General features: G+C 38.1%; 1 protein-coding gene across 3 annotated transcripts in view; it reads left to right on the forward strand.

Moving 5' to 3' along the window:
• The window catches only part of GRIA4 (glutamate ionotropic receptor AMPA type subunit 4), a 215390-nt gene that overhangs the window by 107279 nt on the left and 83780 nt on the right, over positions 1–24331 (forward strand). For all 3 annotated transcript variants that reach the window (XM_063394572.1, XM_063394571.1, XM_063394573.1), the window contains exon 4: positions 16393–16577. In XM_063394572.1, coding sequence (XP_063250642.1) covers positions 16393–16577 — 185 coding nt within the window. The remainder of the gene's footprint in view (positions 1–16392; positions 16578–24331) is intronic.

Here is a 24331-nt window from a genome sequence, read left to right on the forward strand (position 1 = left end):
CCTTTAAGTGCAATGAAGTACTCTAATGAAGAAAGGACTTAATCTTCAGGGGAATCCAACATGAAATAGCTCACAAATCTTGGAAAGACCAAAGGAAAAGAAAATTACAGGGTGCTAATTTATCAGAAGTGCCCATTTTATTGTCTGCTCTTTCGGATGCCTGGTTTCCTGCCAGATTTTCTCCTTCCACTTTGTTGGAAAATCAAGACATTTTGCAAACTCACGAAAAGCCAATCCAGCATAAAATTTGATTTTTAAGTGTATTTTGCAATCCCAAGTGACTGACAGTACCTTCTAGGTTCATTCTTTCTTAAGTCACTCCTGATAAGTTCATCCCATACAGGTAGCTTTTACTGCAAGTTGTGTTACTTCGAAATTTGGCCTGTGACATTTATGAGAACTATTTGTTTGGCCATTTCTGCTGTTATTAGGGTTACTGTATAAAAGCAGATTCTCAGGCACCTTTCCAGAACACAGATGGAGGTTCCCAAGGATAAGGTTAGGCATTGGCACAGGCCCTCCTAATGTAGGAAAGTTAGGTATTTTTCCATGTTTTAATTATGTATCTTAAATGCGTCAAGTCAGAATATATATGTAGCTTTTTTAAACCTGAGTTGTAATAAACCTGTAGGACAGAAAACCCTTGGAGTGCCAGAATGTAATGGAGAAGGCTTAGGCAAGAATGTGCAAGAAGATAAGATGAGGTACTTAAAGACAACGCAGCCTTCCGATTTGAATATTACTGTGTTGCAGCATAAAGACCTTTTCTAGTACCAGTTCTGAGTGGCATGAGACCACAAGTTCAGTTCCTCATGGATTTCAGTTGACATGCAAGCCTGGAGCATGCCTGGAGCAAGTTACTGTGCCAACAATGGAAGCTGCTTTTCAAACTGAATGGTGAAATACCAGTTCGCTGCAAGTTACCTCCCTGGTAAATATTCTGTAGTGTTGGTTAACATGGGAGGCTGGGGGGTTTTTAAAGCTTCTTTCTTAGCCAGCTGTTACCTATCCTGGATATTCAGTGACTGAGTAAGTTCCAGGGTAAAGGATTGCTTTTGCTGTTGCAATCCATCGAATGTGTCATACACTTCACCTGCATAGTTCCCCTCAGCCAGGAAACAGCTAATATTGACATGCTGGAATGCTGACAATGAACTGTCAGAAAAGTCATGAATTCTAAAGGAAAAAACTATGCTTATCTATGGTAGACATGTTTGGCTGTATTTCAAGTGTTCAGTTCCCAAATAAGGCATGTCATTTAAAAATCAGAATCTCTTTGAAATGATCATCAAACATATAGCAGCTTTTTAAACTGTGTGCCAAAATAGTGCCACATACTTTGTGACCACCATGAAGTTGTGAAACTGCATGTATATGGAGGATATATTACAGAAAGTTGCACAGAACAGGTGAACAATCTGTCCAAAACATGAATGATCAATTTCTTGGGGAAGAGTATATCAAGACAATATTTAACATAAGAATAAATCATCATTTCCAGTCCAGACCATGATTTGTCATGTTTACTACCCAAAATCACTGGTGACTTTTAATATGCCTTGTGACAGGACAGCAGTTTTAGTGTCTAGTCCTAGTCCTACAAAGGAAGGTCCCTTTCTTGCCTGCCTTCCCTCCAGATGTAAAGTTTTGCACGCATGCTGGGATTGCATTTTCATATCTGGTTCTTTGTTAGCTTTAACTACTTTTTTGTCAATTACATTTTCACCTGGCACAGAATTAGCTGTTATACAGTTAAAACTCAGTGAATGTATTAAATGGGTTTTTGAATTAAATGCTCTCAAATTTTAATTACATCAAATTTCAAATATTGAACCAGCTTCTTCTCCCGTGAGTAGTTCCAGCTAAAGTCAATACGAATATTTTATGAGTTATGCAATGGGATTTGTCCTGCCTTTTATAAGTAATCCTAACACCCACACACAGAGTATGCCTCTAGTTCTTATTCTGGGAAAATGCAAGTTAGAATGGACTGTGTAGTGACTTATGTGTTATGCTGAAAAAGAAAGATAGGAAAATGCGAAGTAAATTATTTAATTTTTTTGCTATTAAGCAAAGTTTCGAAATAAATAAAAATAAAAATAAGAATATATGTGTATTCAACATATGTCTAACATGTATTGTATATTTTTGATCATCCTACTTTAAAATGAATTCATGGATATCCATTTAGAGGCAAGTTGTTTTATTTTCAGACTGATAAGTATGAAAAATGCCTCTGAAATGACTTGTTGACCTAATTAAAAATAAAAGTAGGCATAAACAACTTGTCCTACCTCCGAGTCTATTTGGTTTCCAAAGTCATCTTTTTGAGGCCATTTTCTGCACATGTACTTGGAACAGTACTTGGAACAAATAGGCCTCTGAACACAACATTACTTACGTAAATACAATTATTCCTATCAACATGCCTAAAATTTTATCCACATTCTCCACTATAGGCTGTATTGTACAGGCCTGTATTTCAGATAGTTTTCTCAGGATCAGAATAACCTTTTGAATCATAAAAATGCATTAACACCAGACTGTTTCACTGGAAAAGGACTTGTTCATTTTAACTACCATAGAGATGAAAGCTAAACAGTGAATATTAACATTGTCAGACAGAGATAAAACCTTAGAGAAACATCTATTAAGTAATTACTACTCTTCTTCTTGCACAAATACATTCCTAAATGAAGACATTAAGGGGTTTTTTAAGTCTTCATTTAGTGATACACAAGTCAAGATGACATCATCAATGGAATGCTAATTGTATGCTCAAAATGGTGTCTTGTACTTTTCCATGAAGATGTTTTATGATTTCTTCTTTATATTAAGGAGCAGTCTCTCCTTTGTGTCTGTCATGAACAGCCCCAGAGGACACAACATGATGCTTCAGAGTAGCTCCGGCCAGGAAAGCAGCCTGGCTCCAGGACAGAGGTCCTTGGAGGGGGTGTGGGGAACAACGCCACACAGGACAACTTTGCAAATTTACACAGCCCTCCCAACTGCAGCAAGGTTGTTTGCTGTAAATGTCCTGCAGTGTGTCAATATTGAGATTTTTGTCCTCCTATCATCTCCAGTGTTAACAGCTCAGCAGGGAGGCGCCTGCTGCTGCTTATATCTGTGCAAATTGTCTCTTATGAAACCATCTCATAAGGGACATAGGCAAATGTCCAGTTTCTGTAATGGTGATGTTTGTTTATTTGCAATTAATTAGCCTGAGATTTGGCTCACTGGTTTGGAACCCGAGTTAGCAGGTAACTTCAGCAGGAGGAATGAGGTCACCCTGTCTTTTGTACTTTGGGACATTGTACCACTTACATCCCAGCCTGGAGTCATGGCACAACGCTGCCATGTGAATGCTCCTCCAGGCTGCCACTGGGCATAATTCAATAACACAAGCAAAACACAATGTGCTTAAGGAATTCTGTGCAATTTTACAAGCTGCAGCCTGGTCTCCTGGAGACACTTTAGGATCCTCAGCATGGGAGCCAGGGGTGATACCTGCTTCCTTTCACTCTGCTTCCAGAGAAAATGCCCTTAAGGAATAGTTGTGGCCCACTGCTCTTTTTGGAATAATGCTTCAGGGCTCAGGTTGAAAAGGTTGGTTATCACTGCTTTAAGCAAATTGGAAAATTCAAATCTACATTGTATCTCTTTGGGAAAATAAGACAGTTGAGGTAATTTATAGCATTGAAGATGCTATATTGTGAAATAATATCCTGTCAGTCACATTGAAAAGGGCATTGGAAGCACAAGCCAAAATACCTAAAGAACTATTAGTGGGCAGCAGGTTTTTTCACAGTGTTTTTTGAGCAATAAGCATAGGCAGTGTTGTTCCTGGCAGCAGTGTGTAAGGAAAATTAAATAATATTGTTGTTTATTTAGATGGATTATCATCTGTAGATTTTTGGAAATAGGTTTAAATTTGCAAGTACAGAAGTGGAGACATCAAAAAAAAAAAGGTCAAAGTGAGATTTTTTCTGGTTTTGCACTAGTACAACTGAAATTCGACCTTATTTGCTATTTTATTTTTAACCTAAATTGAAGTCTAAAATGCCAAATACATGTTCTAGGACTTAAAAAGTGTCTTAGGTTTATTGAGATATCTATATCTAAACTGTGTTCTCATTTCTCATTCCTCCAAGACACAGGAAGTCCCTCTGTAAAGTCTTTTTTTTCACCACCTTAAATTTTTGCAGGCAATTCCCACATTCTCTGCAGCTTTTTCGGATATTCTTTTATAAACTAATTAGCCACTGAAGACAAGACTGCATTAAAGGTTTCCCACCTTTCTGATAATTATTCTTTGTAACATGCTGCAGAGCAATTTTCTCCCTCTTTTTCTGCCTTGGTGACTGTTTTCATACTGTGGTTTTGCTGGAGAGGTTTAGACCAAACCACCCAGGACATGCTCAGTCCCAATTATCATGACACAGTGTACGCAGGGACATTCAGTGACACTTGCAGAATTCCATGCTGTCTTGACCAGGAATACTGAGAGGGTATCTCTCTGCCACTCCTCTCCTGGGTAACAGTTATGCAGATACCAAATTGTGCCTATTGTTTCTATTCATGGAGATGCTCTAAATGGAAAAATTTAAGCAATATCCATTTTTATTAAAGAGATGTTTTTACTCTTTTGAAACCTAAGTAATTTTTTCTCCTGGCAAGTCAAAGGCAGTAAATGCTCACTTTTGCTCATTAAGACTTGGGATTACACCAGAGTGTGCTTTTCTGCAAATAAACAGCTGTTCAGGGGAAGGGAAATACCCAGTTCTAAAATGAACAAAGTTCTTAAGATCATTTGCTTTCAAAATAGTCAATGCAAGTGCCATTGTATAATGAAATGTCACAGGCACTTAACTTTTATGGAGCAGTTATTGACTGGTCACTGTGTTCATTTTCAGGCATTAATGCCAAGGTCAATTAAAACTAACCAAAGTCCAGATCAACATATATCTCAGACTAGAAACTTGCCAGGATTTAATTCACAATTTTCTGTCCTGGTCTGTTTTCAGACAGGCCAATCCCAGCTTTCAAGTCTGTATTCTTTTACCTGTTATCTTTTCATTATACCTTGCCCATTTCCATGTTTCCCACTAAATGTCACTTCCTACAGCTAAAATTTAATTTGAATTGTTAAATATATTCATTCTACCAGAGCTTTGAACATGAGTTTATGATTACTTCTTGGCATATAGCTTGCCTCAGTGGGATGTAATAAATTAGTCTAATCATATGGTGAGTACTTAGTTCATTCTGTGTTTGTTCCTGGTAGGAACTGAAATTGTCTCTGTAATTGTATGCAAATCCTTTCACCAGAATAATCAAAGCTATGTGTAGCTGCCCATCCTCCACAAGAGAAGCATAAAAGTAACCTAACTTTTAATTATACTTAAATGAAATGTTGTATCTTCATATGTGAAATGTAGATACAAAATAGAAGAATAAAATTTTAAAAGTGTCAGTAGCAGATACTGTGATAAGAGTGCTGGTTGCTTTTTCTCCTGCTCTTTATGTATGCATAACATTGTTAACAGTGTTCATGGCATTGAACCTGAGGAATAATAATATTGGGATTTTTCATTTTAGAAATGGAGGAGTGTCTTCTCCAAAAAGTACATGAGACATATGATGGAGAGTTTTATGAGTTGCCTTCAAGAAGGAGCCTGTTTCCTTCTACTGCCTGAAGGATACTGGATGAACTAGCTCAGAGTTAGCCATCAAAATTTCAGTTGATATAAATTCTCCTTTAGTTCTCTTACTCTAAGACATGTTTTATGTATTGGACTCAAATCATCTTGATTTGCTTCTTTGACCTCTGTCAAATATTTTAGCATTAATTTTTTAAATGCGGACACCAAAAGGAGATTCAGCCATGTAGGAGTAGTCCAGTGTTCTCTGTGAAGATCATATCATTCTCTTCCCTGTTTCTCTGCTTAAGTATCTAGATGTTACATTAGCTGTCTTACAGCTTTACTGGGAAAGATCAGTTCTGTTCATCAATGGCTGTGATAGCAGTGTTTGTGAAGACACTCAGATGAGGCAAGGTTACTGAGTGCCTTTTGCTCTGCCAGTTCTTTTCAGAGGAGTACTGAAAGGAGTGAGAAGAGAGCAGAGGAAGCCAAACCAATCAACAATCTCTGTTCATTTCCCTTCTTTGAAACTTTTGTCATTCCTTTGCATGCTGCTTTGCACAGGTTCATATAAAGCAGTTAGAGATATGCATACATATAGATGTATTTACTTGTTATGTACATATATATGTACACTTGTAATGTCTTGGAACACTTAAAAGAACTTCTTAAAATGTTTCCTCACTTTTTTTTTTTTTTTTTGGTAGGATTTGGGTTTTTTTAAAGCAACTCAGATTCTGAGCCCTTTTCAGGGTTTAGTTGAGAGTGATATTTGCAGTCCTTCGGACTGCAGGGGCATGGCAGGTGCATTATTCAATGTCATAGAATCATAAAATAATTTAGCTTGGAAAAAGGTAAGATCAAATCCAAACATTAACCCAACACTGCTGTGCTCACCCCTAAGCCATACACCACACTGCCACTCTCCATGTCTTTTAAATGCCTTTCAGGATAGTGACTCAACTCCTTCCCTGGGCAGCCTGTTCCAGGGCTTGACAAACCTTTTCATGAAGAATTGTTTCCTAATATCCAATCTAAACCTCCCCTGGTGCAATTTGAGGCCATTTCCTCTTGTTCTGTCACTTCTTACCTGGCAGGAGAGGCCGACCCCCCTGGCTGCCCCCTCCTTTCAGGCAGCTGTAGAGAGCAGTGAGATCCCCCCTGAGCCTCCTTTTCTCCAGGATAAACACCCCCAGCTCCCTCAGCTGCTCCTCACAGCACTTGTGCTCCAGACCCTTCCCCAGCTCCGCTGCCCTTCTCTGGACACGCTCCAGCCCCTCAAGGTCTTTCTTGCAGTGAGGGCCCAGAATAGAATTTGAAGCCAGGTGAGGGGAATGATCATTGTCATTACACTTCAATAAAAGCCACTACAGGAAATCTTCAGATGTTTCAGAAGTTGCTGCTCCAGTTCAAAATGAAAGAGCCTCATCTTAATGCTGGTCTACATAAGAAAAGCACTGAAGTAATTTTAGGAACTGGAAGAAAATCATAGATCTTTAGGATTATCTCCAAATTGATAGCTGTTGGGGGAGCAATTAACTGCTAATAAATTTGTGGTTCATGTGTCAGTTTAAAGGCTACAGTAAGACTTATTTCAGACAAGTGGTAACCAAAATCGTAGCATTCAGATTTTGAGTCCTGTTTTCCCAAGGCTTGTTACATTTTTCTGATAGAGGTAAATACTTCAAAATGTAGATTTCAAAAACAAATGAAATTCAAATCAGAAATAATGTGCCTGGGATCTACAAATAGAACTTATGGAAGGACTAAGGTCCTAAATATTATCTGCTGTGTAGCCACCAGTAAATATGGACATGGCCACAAGTGCATAGAGATAGAATTAAGGTTGTGACTTCCTTCAAAAGAGAGCTTGTTAATGTGAATGTCTGTTGTTTCAGTCTGAAGACTGTTCTTTCTATTTTCTCTCAGGCAGGTATTAGAAATGGCACAGCCAATAGGCAAAGACAGCCACATATTTTATAGTAAAACACTGCTTTTCTAACAAATCCCTAAAGAAAGGAGGCAGAGGAGCTGACATCAAGATCTTCATTTAGTAGCCACAGTCAGTTCTGTCCTGGGGCACAGGTATCTTACTGAGGCAGATGCCTTATGGGGAAAAGTAGTACGTGACAATATAAAGACAGCTCCATAATACATGAACCAGAATACATGAAGGTACTGCTAATTTGAAGATATACCAGCTCTTGAGAGCTTTAGCTCACAGTGCTAATATCTTTTGACATGGTTCTTTAGGATGTTGTTTACACAGACGTCTGTGTACGTTCATATACCATCACAGGGCAGAATAAATCCTATTAGGTTGAGTCTAGAGAGGTAAATTGTTGGCAAGCTAGTGATTTCTGGAAAATAGTTGTGCCTGAATGGAGATATTGTGCCAGAAGGATAATAGTATCAGTCTTATAAACTGTAAGTTTTAGTAAAATTAAGGATTTTGACAAAAGGTAATAAGGTAAATATTTGAATTTATTTGATTTTCTTCCAAAGTAGATTAATTTTTTTCCTCTTTTCTGTCCTTTCATTGAAAGTACTGATACACATTAGCCCTAATGATTGTCCCAAGATTACATATCAGGTAACTGGTTATTTATAAAGACTACATAGATGATCTGACTGAGAGAAAGCATAACACATGCTTCTTTGCTTTGTTTCTTTTCCCCCCGCTCTTCTGTTCCACTTGTTAGCTCAGTTGCTGGGGGTTTTTAGGTAATAGTTTGTAAAGTTTTGATGACACCGTAATTACATGAAGTTTCTAATTTAGCATTTAAAGTTCTCTAGTAAGAATTTGCTAAAATTTGCTACGAAATTGTCTCCTTGGTGCTTGTAAACCACAGAGGAGCCAAGAACCTCTCATCTGAGCCAGTTGTAGCTGAAGCCTATGGCATAACTAAAAATAGACAAATAAAAGCAAATAATACATAAAGTGCTAACAAGGTACAAAAATATTGTTTTGGCTTGTATCTGTAAGCACTCTTGGACATTTTCATCTCCATGCATGCTTGTCATATGAAAGATTATGGGACTGCAATGTTACTTTGAAGGCATTTAGTGAAATGGGGAGGGTAATGGTATTTAAAATCTGTGAAAGCCCAACCAAAACTATTAGACTGGCTTCAAAACCAGGGCTTTTCTCAAAGCCCCTTGAGAGAGGCTTCAGTCCTTCTCAAGCTCCCAGTTATCTCTGTCATTTGGCACTTTGATGAGACACCTTTACAGTATTTTTCATATGAAGGCTGCAGACTCTGAAACGCAAAGAAGGGGAAAAATCTTGCTGCTGAGTGGGTGTAGCATAAATGGGACCCGACACAGCTTGAGTCTTTGATCATGAATTCCCATTGTGGTGTAAGCCAAACCTCTTCCCATATTCTTCCTGAAAGCACATTTCTAAGGCTATGTTGTTCCACTTAAGACTTCTTAAAAAAAAAAAAAAAAGTCATGGTTGTAATATATTGACAGCATTTTCTTGTAGCTTTGTGTTGTCCTCAGGAAAGAAGGATTATTAAATGCTGCAGATGAAGCTGCACAGGTACCAGTCTCAACAGGATTAAGGGAGAGAATGGCAGAAAGTCTGATCATGCACCATTGCAGGATCTTGTTTTGAAAGTGTCTCTCAAACATCGAGAAGATATTCAAGGTCATAGTTGCCATGACAAGAGAGGCAAGAAACAAATTCAAGAAATGAACTCAGAGATAGTTTCCTTTATCATCAAATATTCAAAGTATTTGGAACAAAAATCAGTAGAAGAGATGGCTAAACTTGATCCATTATTTCCTCAATTTTGTTTCAGAACCATTTGTAGTAAAATTGTCCTGATCATTGATGGTATACGTGGCTTAATTCACAATCTACATCATAGTAGATCTGTTTGAAAGTAGAGAGAATTTGGAAAGCTAAGTAAACCCAAACACGGATGTCTCAAAAACAGATTATGTGAGATAAAACAATTGTCATTCTATTACAAAATAATTTGTTTTCTAGACACTGGAAAAAATAAAATGTGCTTCATTCTAGTGCAAGTTCTTACATTTCCATGAAATTTTGCTAAATGAGTACGTTGGGTTTGCATGGCAGGGGTTTGGTAGTGGGGGTCTAGAGGGGTGGCTTCTGTGAGAGGCTGCCAGAAGTTTGCCCCATGTCTCATAGAGCCAAAGCCAGCTGGCTCCAAGATGAACCTACCCCAGGCCAAAGCCAAGCCCATCAGCAATGGTGGTAGCACCTCTAGGACAAGGGGAAAGGGGAAAAAGCTGTGCAACAGAGATAGAAGTGAGAATATGAGAGAGAAACCCCTCTGCAGACACCAGTGTCAGTGCAGAAGAAGGGGTAGGATGCTTTCTAGGCCCCAGAGCTGAGGTTCCCCTGCAGCCCGTGGTGCAGACCATGGCAAGGCAGCTGTGCCCCTGCAGCACCTGGAGGTCCACAGTGGAGCAGATTATAGAGTTACAGATGATTTGGGTTGGAAGAGACCTTAAACATCACCTAGTTCAGACACCCCTGCCACAAACAGGGAACCTTCCACTAGACCAAGTTGCTCAGAGCCCTGTCCAGCCTGGCCTTGAATGTCTCCAGGGATGGGACATTCACAGCTTCTCTGGGCGAGAATGACCTTCTACAGCCATATGCATAGTTGAAGAAAGGGGAGGTGGAGAGAAGGTATGTAAAGATTTTATTCCCCACATTATTCTACTCTGACTTAATTGGCAATAAATTAATTTTCCCAAGTTGAGACAGTTTTTCCCACAACAGTAATTGGTGATTGATCTTTCCTTTTCTTTGTCTTGACACACATTTTCCCTCATCCCATGTAGTTGAGGAGCAAGAGTTACAGAGAGCTTGGTTAGCACCCAGCATCCACCCAAAGTCAACCCATGGCAATGAGCTAAAGAAATCTTTTCTTGATGAAATTTCTAGATCTATCAAACACTTATCACACTCAAACTCAGAAAGAAGGAGATGAGATTCACTGTCAAATAAAGAGGTATTAAGTATTGATCCATTCTGGTTGCAGGTTTTTTTTTTTCCAGTATTTTTGTTAATGATTTGTATGAAGAAATATAAAATGCATTTGTTAAGGTTGCAGAGGATAAAAATTTAAGAGGACTGTGTGTACACTGGAATACATTTTTTAAATATATGACATTTTCACCAATGTACTTCAGGAAAAAGTTGGATCAATTGCAACATATCCAGAGGAAAGCAAGGAAAATTGTCAGAATTGAGACTAAAACATTTTCCACAAGGAAAAACTGAGAGAACCATGTTTCAGAAACAGAAGTGCAGACAAAAAAGAAATGTAACAACAGTCTTCAGTTACATAAAGGATTGCTTTAAGGAAGAAGGGAACAAACTGTTCTTCAGGCCTACTAGAGATAGGACAAGAATGAGTGGCTTTAAATTATGCCAGGGGAGACTTTGGTTAGGCTTTAGAAAACATCTCCTAATGATAAGGATAATTAAGCAATGAATATATTACCTAGGATGTGACTGAATCCTCTTTAGAGATTTTTAAGGACAAAGAAAGATAACTGTCTAGAATTTTTTAAATATAATGTATATGTCTTGGGGGATGGAGGGTGAGAGAGGAATAGATGGAACTATTTCTTGAGTTCCCTGTCTTACTTTCCAATCTCTGTATCATTTCTGTGAATCAGACCCAAGGACTCAGAACACTCCTGTAATTCTAGCTTCCGCTCTGTCATCTGAATTAGCCAGTGTGTGTGTACTTTTTGTTGAATGTTCTGGCTCCAACTCTCACTGTAGAAAAAATCAGGGGTGCAAGAGATTTTGTTTAAGTTCTGGAAGTCCTATGCTGACCAAAATTTGAAACAAAACTGTGTGTTAATAAAAAAGGTAGTAAGCACAACCAGGAAAAATGAAGGATACATGAGTTTGAGTGCTTGTAGTTTTTGGTGGAATGTATGGTCATGCATCACTCATACTGTAATTTTCTTGTATGGTTTTCATCACTGTATTTTCTAGATTAATCTCTACAAGATTTGGCCAGATAAAATAAATAGTAGATATTTTCAATAAGCCTCATGTCCAAATTCCTTCAGTGTTCATTGAAGAAAAAACACCTTTGAGATAGACATCTCACACCAAAAAAATGGGGTTTTTTATGGGACATGTCTCTCCATTGAAAGCTTGGATGGTTAACGTGTACTCTATAAACAGCTAGAATTAAGCTACATGAATCCAGTCCTGAATATTAAATTTGTTGGTTTATCCTTACCAAATGATCTACTGTTTATTCTTCACTTCTCCTGTGTGCTGGATTTATAAAAAAATGTCACCCTAATATTCTATAGTTGGCTGTAGCATTCATGAAGTAGCTCTACCAGTGTATGGGGCTTTTGGAATCATAGTAAATCTTGGGAATGAGATTTATTCCTATCTGAAAATTAACTGGCCCTGAAAGAGAAGCAAATGAATTTGCATTTCAGTAATGTGCAGTATATGAGCCCACCATATTCCATCTTTGGAAAAGACCCACATTCATCAGAGATGTTTTCTATGCCTGGGGTCATAAATATATTGCATATTGCAGTTTTCAAGTTTATTAACATTTTAACTTGCTGATTCAGTATTGTTAGTCTGCTAACCATAGTAAGGTACAGTCATAATATGTCAATTTAGCATCCTCTTCATTGTAGAAAATCATAGATAGGTTACTGCACAAAAGGTCCAAAATGAGAATTATTACTGGGAGTGCTGCTGTTTGGAGTGAGCAGCCACTTCACTGTCTGTCTCCTGGCAAGCCCATCAGGAATGATTGTCTGTGCTTAGAAGGTTGGGAAAATGGTTTTCTAGAATGAAAAGACTGCTGGAAGATGAAAGTTGAACTTTAATTCTATCACTCTAATTGATCACTGAACTATTTTCTGGTGAAAGCAAGAAAGCAAGCAAGGGGGGGAAAAAAGAGAAAAATAGGAAAAATGTGCATTCCAGCAGAAAAAATAAGTCAAGGTGGTGCTTCTCTATCTCTTGAGTTTATTCTGAACATTCTGAAGAGGTTTAGATATCAGATTTTACTTTTTGTTTAAATTGAAATAAGTGAGATCAAATCATTGCCTGCTGAAATGAAGTTGGTTAGGGGAAAGCCTAGCTGAAGACATTTTTAAAAGCCTGAAAGGCAACTAAAATTTTAAAATCAGAAAAATTTCTCATGATTTCAGCTACTTGGGTGGAGGAAGGTTGTGTATAGGCTCCAATTACAGCAATGTTGCTGTGAGTAGGAGGCATCCTGGACTACAGAATTGCCCATTTTATACACTTTGGCCCCCAGAAGATATCTGACTTTGAAGAAATACTAATATCTCTAGAGCACCAGGTGCACATATACTATTATTCTTCTATAGCTGAAGAAATGAGGAAGAAGGCTTCAAAAATCTGAGATTTTGTTTTTAATGTATTGATACTGTAGTATCAACCCCAATACATAGATTTCTTACAGTAGGCATGTCCAGCTTTGATTTTACAGGAAATGAATAGAGTGATTTTCATTTTCATGGTTGGAGCTGGGTGGAGTTTCTTGGGTTGTGGGGGTTTTTTGTTATTGTTTTGGTGGGTTTGTTGGGGGTTTTTTTGTTTGTTTTTTGTTTGTTTTTTGGGGTTTTGTTTGTTTGTTTGTTTGTTTTTGGTGGTGGTGGTTTTGTTTGTTTGTTTGTTTTTGGTTTTTTGCCCAACATTATGACTGTGGCAAAAAAAAAAAAAAAAAAAAAAAGCAGTATGGTAGGCCATCACAATTCCACCTGAGCAGAGAACAGAAAAGCAAGCATAGAAGGAATCAAGGAAACAGAATCTTTGCAGACTTGCCCTGTTGCTGTTTTGGTTCCGGGATGTTGAGGTGGAATTGGTATTGCTGGTCCTTAAGCAGTTGTTAGTACATTTAAGCAATGACCTGAAAAAATCAGTTGGCAGACTTCTCATTGCAGGTCATTTGAGGAAAATTCCCCAGAATACAGTCCCATAAAGAGGAAAAATAAGTCCTTCTTGCATATAATGTCCTTGCATTTGGGAATGATTTCAGTTGAGCTTTTAGAAAGTTCTCTTGGTGTTTTATTTAGTTTATAGATCTGCTAAGTAGGAAAAAAATAATAATAATTTTAAAAAAAGGCAAGCTCCGTGAAGGGCCAGGAACTTCTTGAAACATATTTCCAGGTTTCAAAGTTATGTTTGGGCACAACTATTTGTCTTTTAAAATAAATGAGTTGTCTGTATTTCAAAGTTGAATTAGTTGATGAGGAAGGATTATTATATCTCACAAATAAAAATTTGTGAGAGAACTTAGCTTACTTTTATATATTTGTAGGCATAGTCCTAAACATTTTCTTAAATGATATTGTTTAGAAAAACATGGATTGTGCAGCTCAGCTGATATGAGCTAGCCTAGGGATTTTTTTTTTGTTTGCTTTTATGCAGCAAATACTATTCCACAATAAACGGAGGGAAATGTATTCCAGAAAATGAATCATTCATCTATCTGTAGCATAACTGAGGATAAACAGCAGGTAAACAGAAAATAAATACCTTTTAGATGACAGCTATAATATTCATGTCTGCTGTCTTTACTTGGGCAAACATCCTTCTAAAGATTAGGAATTTTACTTGAATAGAAATGCAGCATTCAGTTTCTGAGAATTATCCCAGGTTAATTTCAGAGGGTTTTGCCTTATGAAATGTTTGCAGAAACCAATTTTTTTTTCTTGTCAGCTGTAGCCAATTATTTTGGACAAATAAGCATTCTCTGCAGCATGTCTAATTTTTATCCAACTGAGCCTGTGAATGCCTTTCTTCATTCTGTGTAAACTTCATCCTTGTCAGTCTGTTATATTAAAAATTGTTCCTGCACACTGAATAGATGACCATGCCACTGATGACTTGCACAGGGATTCTGAACTCTTCTGATGGAGAATATTGCAGCATACCCACTTAGTGCTGTTTACCTGTGTTGTGCCTACATGTGGAAACCCTCATCTAGGTGCCAGCTACCGACAAGGAGCTACAGAAGCTTCAAATACCTAAATGAAAGCAGTTGCTAATGAAATGTGGCAAGTGAAACCTTGATCCAAGATAGAAGTAAAGGTTTTCTATGTGTTCGTCTGATATTTGTCATGGTTTGTGCTGGGATAAATTACCAGTTTGATCAAAACACATCTTATTGAAGTTGTCCAAGTGAAATAAGAAAGACAGGAGGGAATGTCAATTGCTGTTTCAAACACCATTCATTCTGAATCAAAGAAAATGTTAATTAGTGTTAGGAAGCTGAATTAAGTAAATGTTGACTGCCTTGGTAGCAAAGATCAAGTCAAAATTAGAGTGTAAGCAGGAGCCCCTGTAACATTGGAGTGGTTTTAGTATATGTCTATATATGGAAATGAATAGGAAATGAAGCAAGAAATACAATGCTTGAGAAAGAATCTCATCATGATTTGCAGAGATAATTACAGGCAAAAAGGCGATTGAATATAGCAACAGGAAAAGCAGAATAATTACGCAGCAATTAACAGGAAAGCTGATGGTTCTTTGAAAAAAAATAACAGTCATCAGGTTAAAAATATATGCTGAGTACAGAAATGTGTTAATATTTGATACATGGAGTACTTGAGTTCATTTCCTGCAATAAAATACTGTTTCATAAAATAAATGTCTCATTTATGTTATAAAATATGTTCTGCATTTAATGTATTTATTTTAATTGTTAGTATTTTTATCTAAACTAAGTCATCTGAATTGGAGGAAAAAAAAACTAGTAAATGTTCATTTTGGAGTGCTGGTGCATAATGTCATAAAGATAAGAAAAGTTATATTTTAAGTTAATAGTTCAAAGACTGCAAATGTTATAGGAGCCAGTGGAAAAGCAGGTACTCCTAGGTTTGCAAGATTAGTCTCTGATGTGTCCAAAACACTTCACATTCTAATAACACTATATAGCAGGGAGAAGGTGTAGGGCTTGTGGTCCAGGGCAGCCTGAGACTGCCCTGCAGGTTCAGGGGCAGACCTCTGAAAGGACCCTGCCTTTCCCATCTGTGAATAGCCTCAAAGACAGCACAGGGGACAACAAATACTGGTACTGATAAAGAGCAATAATCCTGCCAGCAGTAACAGTTAATGCTTCTCTGGTGCCCTTCATTCATTGACCTCTAATCTCTTTGCATATATTGATTCAAGCTATATGGAAGCTCTGAATAGTTCAATATAATTCCTATTTATACATCTATACTGGCATATAAATGTATATGTATAATTAAACAAAGAATTCTTGCTGGGAAGCATTGAAAGCTGCTTGGATTAAGTGTTACTAAAAAAAACCAAAAAACAAAAAACAAACAAACACAAACCAAAGCATTTGAATGCATTTGTGGTATGCAAATACTTCTACTGAATGTGTAGGCTCAGATTTTTCCTTTGCTGTGTCATTAAATGCCCAGATACAGAAACTGTACAAAACTAATCTGAGAAGCTGAATGCTTGAGTGGAAGAATTTGTGTGTATGAATCATATGAGGATTATCCATAATGCTCACTTCCACCATTCTGATCACAGCGACTGTAAATTTTGTTAATTGCCTACTGTGCACTGATCATGACAAGCAGCACAGGTAGGGACTCAAATATTCTCTTACTCCCTTCCCTGCAGGAGCATATGTTAAGAGACATAATACTGATTAAGGACAATTCCTATTCAAAAAACGCAATGATAGTGTTACTAGTGTATTGTATCCTTCTCTTTTAGGTTATTCAATACTTCAAGCAATTATGGAAAAAGCAGGACAAAATAGCTGGCAAGTCAGTGCCATCTGTGTGGAGAATTTTAACGATGCCAGCTACAGGCGGCTTTTAGAAGATCTGGACCGAAGGCAAGAAAAGAAATTTGTAATAGACTGTGAAATAGAGAGGCTTCAGAATCTCTTAGAACAGGTAATACCTGCTTTTAATGTTATTGTAAACACATTACTGAAACTTCAGATGAAATTGCATTTTGTTTATTTTGTCAGTGGAAATGAAATTGATTCTTTTAATTTTGTTTGCTTGTTTACTTTATGGGCCTATATTTGTATGTCCACTTGCCTGTTCCATTCTCTTTTCATGTACAATACTTGTCCTAGCAACTGGCATGTCAGTGCAGGGAGCCTCTCCTTTCCCTCAGGACCTTGGTAGTGGAAGGTGCCAGCAGTCAGGGTGGCTGCACATTTGATCCCACTTCTCAGCTCCTCCCTGCCTCATCCCTCCTGCATCAGGGTCAGAGGGCGGCTGGAACAACATGGTCTTGTTAAACTGCCAGTGTGTTCTTAGTCTGTACCTTCATAGGGGTAAAGCTCTGCTTTGTTTGAGGGGAAAAAAATAATCTATTTTAAATCCATTATTCTTTCTGTTTGCCAAATAGCGTCGGCCGTGTATTTCTAGCCATAAAAAGCTTTAAAATTATTGTTACAAATATCTAAACTGACAGTTTTGTCACCCTAGGAGGTTATTTAAGAACATGAAGAGCGGTGAGTAAAAGTGCTATTGAACTGGGAAGAGAGGTCAGGTTCTCCCGTCAGTTATTCATATAAACATGCTACTGAGAAGAAGGAAAGAAAATACTGAGTCAGACAGACTGACTTGCACTGGTTATTATCTATACCAGAGTGCAAAGTGAATATCAAACCCTGCTGCTCTCATGTGGCAAATCTATCTCTACTTATTGTTTATGTGTTTAAGCTCTTTCTTAAATGATGGGGAAAAAAATGATGCTTTGAAAGCAAAATTTTGCCAAATGACAGGAAAATAACTTATGGTTAACTATCTGCATCTCTTATGATCCCACATATTATGTTACTGTGGTGCAAGTTCACTGCTCAGTGCCTCCCGCTGCTGCAAGAATTGCAGGGAATGAATGCCATCTGCTGGACCCTCTGCCACCACTCTGCATCTCTTGGTTAATGTGTTGGAGAATTTTGAAGATTTTGTTGCAAAACCATTCATGGTGAATCTATCTCTGAAGTCACTGAGAAATGAAATGTCATTTTTGATACAGAAATTCGTAAAATAGTACTCATAAATGCATACAATAGTACTCAATGTCATATATACATCAATTTTGCTTTCACTGGCAGAAGGTAAAGAGAGAAACTGAGAATTAATAGTGTGGCTGATATGAGAAGGACTTTTTCTATGACTATTGCCAAGAAAAGCACAGGCAATGCCGTATTGTTACAGGTACTCATTTGGCCTTTATATCCTTCTTTATTCTGAATGCCATTATGTTTTAACACATACTTTCTACAGCTTATAATGAAATCCTCCCCCAGTCCAGCCTACATTATAGTAAAACAGAACACCCATGTGAGGGTCTTCTAAATTACATTCAGAAAAACAATTTCTCCCTCACTTCTGTGCGTGCACGTGATGTTACCTGGTTTCTTTTACATGGCATGCAAATGTGATATAGGTAAAGTATGTTCTGTTACCACAACCCTTGAAGTACACCCACCACCCTGAGTAGGTGTTCCTACTGACTATCCACTCAACTTCAAAGGAAAATGAAGTCACTGAGTACATGGTTGGATCACACTGATCTCACGTGTACATTTTATTTTCATCCAGGAGCTGCTACTTACATTCCTTCTAGATCAGCAGCTGCATAGTCAGTTCATACAGGTCTGGATTTTGCATGCCTAGAACAGGTAGCTAATGCAGGCATGCTAAGAAATAAAAATGGAGTGCGTGGCCACAACAGGCTGAATAAGACATGGCGAGTTTGTCTCACACCTCTACAGGACAAGTCTTAAAGCTAATTGAGCTGTTTTTCCATTAACTGCACAGGGAGAGTTGAGAGTAGGAATTAACACCTCACAAGCAGCATACTTGTATCACTTCTAAGAAGTGATTTATCTGGCTTCTGTCTAATTTTGGGTGGGATAACATTTACCTAGGAAATGAGCTTTTTTGTGCTTTTGCTTGTATTTATTTGCTCCTAAGTGTGAAATCTTTGCCCTAAATCTATGCTAGTGAAGTGAAAGAAACTGGCTTGTAGGCTTACCAACTATTTTCTTCTCTCAGCAGCCATCATCTATACATATCTAACATATACATATCTATATTTGCATGACCTAATTAAATTGGAAGTCATGTATCATGTGAATTTCCTTCTTCCCCAATATGCCTGGAAATTCTCTCCATCCTTCTAAAGAACTATCAATGTAAAAGCAGGAATGGCATTACAGCTAGGCTAGAGAAAGTATGCAGAAGAGCTGCAGCTTTACTCTCCCCTGTGAAGGTCCTGGTCTTCCTAGACAGATTGACCTACAAATGAGCCTGGGGTGCTGGTTTGGGATTCCAGTATGACCCTTAAAGACCAAATGCTGCTTTGAGGATGGGCAGTCAGGAGCAGTCTCAGACACAAAACATTTAGTTTTCAAAAAATACAAATGAAGAAATTAGCAAAAAGAAAATAGCCCAATGTAGAAGATGCAAAAAAACAACCATTTTCAAATATCAGCCATTGACTTTTTCCCTTTGCTTGAGGGCTTTAATAACCTGTAGCAGACAGGTAAGGTGGTTTCACAGATGGACTAAAAGTTGGCATGTTCTTCCCTACATACACCAAGGAATTGATTAAGCTTCAGTGAGTCTAATTAACTCAACTTCTTTCCTGCCTAGTTCTCCTGTAATTGAGAGCCTAAGTTGTGACTATACTGTAATACTTTGCAATGTACAAGTAAATGTTCTGCAGAACATTTAGGAAAAGTAATTAAATCTCAGTAATGAGACCATAACTCACAGTGCTTTGCCCTTAAATCTACGCTAATGAAGGGAGGGAAACTGGCTTGTGGGCTTGTGGGTTTCTTCTCAACTGACTGCCCGTGTACATACACATTCACACTTCTCATGACTGTGTGTCTCAAGCAGTGAAGACTGGAGGCTTTTTCACTGGCTATGTTGTAGAAGTGAGCTAATGTGCCCCTCCCTGCCCATACCTGCTCCCCACGTATCTGACCTGGCATTTTCTGCTTGCTGCTCTCTTCACCTACCAGCAGAGAAAAACAGCACCTTGCTGTTTCTCCAATTCTTGTACAACTTTATTGTCACCATTTCCTATTTCCTTTTGTCCCCTATATTTCTTAGTTTATTAATGTTTTTTTCTCATTTATTTTCTCCTCTCCACGTACATTGGAGAATGTGTGTGTGTAAAAGCTACTCCCCACACTCTCTCTATCTGGGACTTGTTTTCACAGAAAAGTTCTCTCCTGGAACCCAGGGATGTATCTGAATTCCAGACTCCCTCCATGCACAACCCAGGATGTGCATTTTTTGTCATGAGATCTTCCTTTTAGATTTCCTGTAGCTGTGATGTTTTTGGGCAGGGGCAAGTCTGTACAGCTTTTTTATGAAATACAGAGAAATGGGGTTTGATTTTCAGATTTCCAGTCTAGAAAGGGACAGTAGGCCTGCCATTACATTAAATCCATAAGATGGATTCAGCTTGCACTCAAGGGTTTGTAGCTGGTTTGCTTGGATTGCTCTCTCTTGTCCTTATCTCAGCAAAGGTTTCAGATCTTACCTCTTGAGGATATGCCAGGACTGTGATGGTTTTCTTAATAAAGTTATGCTCCTCTTCTTTGGTCATGTTCACTTACACAAGACTGACTTGGAGATGTTTGGGGGTTATTGGAAACATTTTTCTTGGTTTTGGTGTTAGTGCCTGTAGCAAGACATCCATTTCTGCACACATGATAGAGTTGTTGCCTCTATGATCAGTGAGAGAGTGTCTTCAGCCTGAGTCAGCAGATCTCCACCTACACTTAATAATCTTCTGTAACTTCAGCCTACAAAGATAATTTTAGATCCTTTTCATCCTTTATTCTCAGGATAGTGAAAGAACACCTTACCTTCTTAACAGTTTATAACAACCATAACCAGGAAAACCTTTTTGTTACCTGGAAGTGAAACTCATCCTTTATGCTCCTCTGGCAGACCTTACCATCCTGCATCCCCACCATGCAAACACTGAGACTATTGCCAGAAGGGTTTTGTTCACGTGCCCACTTTAAGCCATGCACATGATTTGCCTTTGGGAAGGGGAAGCAGGCCTGCACCCATTTCACTGACCAGTGTAGTCCTGGAGTCCATGCTTGGCATGACCACGGCTGCTTGCACGCAGAAGTAACTCCAAGCCGGTGTTTCACTGCTGAGCCCCCAGAGCAGTAAAAATAAGATGGAAAATGTCTCTGTCTGTGGCAGGGTGGTTGGAGCTCGGTAATCTCTAAGGTCCCTTCCAATTCAAGCCATTCTAGGATTCTGTAATCTTACAAAGATCTATTCCATGTCACCTTTCAGGAAGCATGTTTCCATTTTGGAGAAAGCACATCTCGCTTAATGGTTATAGGAAACTTTTTATGCTGAACAGAATGCATTCTAGAACCTTGTAAATGATCTCACTAAATCTGATTTCCAGTATTTACCTGTCCCTTTGTTTCATCTGTTGATACACAGCCATTAAAAAAAAAATGTGCAACAAGTTTAAAACATAAATCAGGATAGCCCTTTATTTGTGTTGCAGAAGTGACTAGGGACAGAAGCAAAGCCCCATTTTCCCACAGGCATGAAATTAGGGATTTTTTTTTTTTACCATTACCTTTACAGATTACAGAAAGGGAGCTAAAACAAAGACACAGAAAGATGAAATGGTTTATCCACAGTTTTATGTAAGAGCTATAGCTTATATAGCAGAATGCATTTCTAGTGATTCATTTTCTGTCAAGGACCGTTATGTCCTTGTTTACCAACATCCCTTTTTTTCACAGCCCTTTCAGCAGGTGGTCTTTTAAAAGTACAAAAATATTCTGTTTGAATGAAAGGATGAAAGTCATTGAAAGGGATGGAAAATTCTTTGCTTCTGTGTCTCTTCTTTGCAAGCTGTGTTTTTAAAGTGCTCCCATGAATTTAATACAAAGAACTTTCTGCTTAAGATGAAATGAATGCTTGAAGCCCATTGTAACATGATTTCCAGTTTCTTCCAACTAATCCACTAACACTGGCAGCAAGCTGTACAGCATCAGAGCAGTCCAGGCCAAAGGAGTCATTTGCCACATAGGGCACAGCAAGAAACACACAACTGTTCATTGAGAGTTTTGCTTCTTTTCTTACCCCTTCTTTTCATTGTATTTTTCTTCCTGCCTTTTAAAAATAGTGTATCTGTTTGCACTTTTTGCTCATTCAGTGAAAATCAGAAGTCAAGTCAGCCTAGGGCTGAAGGGTATATCTACTAAAATTAGAAAATTATTACTTTAAACTTATATGTATTTACTGAATTTCTATCTGAAATGAATAATCCATGTTCCAAAATAAATATGCCAACAAAAGAAATGTGCATTTATTTATTACTGAGAAAGCTCAAACAAGACTAATACCACACACTTACTTAAGCTGAAGCTATGAAACCCCAAGTCAGGCTTCCCAGTCTGACAAAATCATTATTTTTTTTTTTTCCCCACAGAATTCTATTCACTATTAGTACTATTATCTATTCACTATTAGTACTTATTTATTGCTTAATATGTATAAGTACAATCAGAAACAATCCAGAAACTACATAAGACAGATGGAAGGGGTGTTCAGAAGTACTAAAACAAGTGATATCCCTCTGGATTTTTATGGGCTTAGACCACCTCTTCCTCAAGCACCATAAAATTTTTCTTCCCAGAAGTTTACTGAGCAAGAAAAAAAAGGCAATTACTATGACTAATCAAGAAATGTGTGGAAGGTATCCATGTGCTGACTAGTAGCTGTCAGACAGGAGGTGTAATGTCCAGGTGCTTCCTGTCCTTTTGGTAGCTAAAACAGATGGGTCTCTGTTCTCCACCCAGCAGCCACTATTAATAAGAATTGTACAGACTTTATGCCTTAGATATCTTAGACAGTGTCCTAATGATACTGTCTTCCTTTCAAATATAGCTGAAATTGCCATATGTGTTAAAAAGTATTTTACTGGAAAATTGATTAACAGAGCCAGAGACAGCTCAGTAGCAGAAAAGTGATTTCCTCGAGAAAGATGATAAAAATATATAGCTAAAAACACATATTTAAGGAAATGTCATGGTGCTCTCTCCTAGAGTGTACTTGCATTTAACTGATTGGGATACTTTACCTTCAGTAAACACACATCATGGATTTCTTCCATTATTTGTTATTTGCTGTTTTGCAAGCAATGCTGAAGTGTAATAAAAGAGTGTGGTCAGATTTGAAGACTATCTCATAAAATAATTCTGAAGATTTCAGTGAAAATATATTTTATTTGCTCAACCACTGTGTTTGTTCTTTTTACTTCTTCAGGGACTAATAACCCTTATTACTGCAGAAACAGACTGTCATTTCTTCAGCCATAGCTGATCTCACATCTATTTCTTATAGTTTGTTCAGTGCTCAGAAATGTGTTCAGGTATACAATGCAGTCAATACTGCAAACAGATTTGATAATTACACTGAAAAGTGTAAGCTAAGAGTCGTTTAGATCATGAGGAATAGTGTTATTAACCATAAATATTTTAACCCTTTTCTTCTGGTCTTTAAATATTTTTTTCCTTTTTTTTTTTTTTTTTTTTTTTTTTTTTTTTTTTTTTTTTTTTTTTTACCTATACCAAAAGGACATGTAAAATAATGTAAAGAAGCTTTCAAAAGCATGAAGTGCTGAAATTGGAAGTAAGTTTTGTTCCCCTGTCCGTTTTTCTGAAGAATTCTCATTGTCAGAACATATTAAGCATTGCAGAACAAATAAGATCCCAGAAGAAAAAAAAGACTGGACTCTTAGAGTGGTGGGATTTGTTTTCAGAGAGATTGTGGAGCTGGTGTTGAAATTCAAGCTGAGAAGCATTGGCATGAACAGTTCTACTTCACAAACTAAGTAAGAGAATAATGGGGATTAAAAGTCACCTCTGAAGATCACTCCTGCTGCTCAAGGGGGCAGCCTTAGATCAGGTTACTCATTTGGCCAAATTTTGAATGCTTCCAAGGATGGAGATCCCATAACACTTTTATTTCCTGTTTCACTACCTCATGGAAAAAAATAAATTCCTCATATTTAGCTGGCATTTCTTGTGTTGCAACCTGTGTCCCTTGCCTTTTGTCCTGTTGTACACCTCAAGGAAGAGTCAGGCACCCTCTTCCCTACACCATCCCATTGGGTATTTATAGATATTGCTAAGATCTGCCTGAGCTATTTGTTCTCCAGGCTGTACCATCACAGCTCTCTCAGCTTCTCCCCATATGACAGATGCCTCAATACCCTTTGTGGTGTTTCTGTGGACTGTTTTGGTATGTCCATGTCTCTTTTTTGCTGGGGAGCCCAGCAGTGGGCACACCATTCCAAATGTGCCTCAGCAGAGCTGAGCAGAGGGGCAGGATCATCTCCCCCGCCATGATGGCAGTGCAGTCCAAGAGGCTGTTGGCTTTCTCTGCATTTCTCTGCAGAGACTGGCCCATGGGAAACTCAAACCAGTAGCCCAGGAGCTTTCTGGCAAAGCCTCTTCCTATCCAGTGTGTACCCAGCCTGTCCTGCTGTGCTTGGTGAGCCAGCTGAGAGGCCACGAAATAAGGCACAGATGGACACAGCTGAGCTCCTTTGATGCACAGTGCTCTTTTTTACACACCTATAGGCAGCTCTTGAGATAGAAATACCTTATGAGTGAGTGAAC

Source organism: Prinia subflava, chromosome 3 (assembly GCF_021018805.1).
Source record: "Prinia subflava isolate CZ2003 ecotype Zambia chromosome 3, Cam_Psub_1.2, whole genome shotgun sequence".
Classification (NCBI taxonomy): domain Eukaryota; kingdom Metazoa; phylum Chordata; class Aves; order Passeriformes; family Cisticolidae; genus Prinia; species Prinia subflava.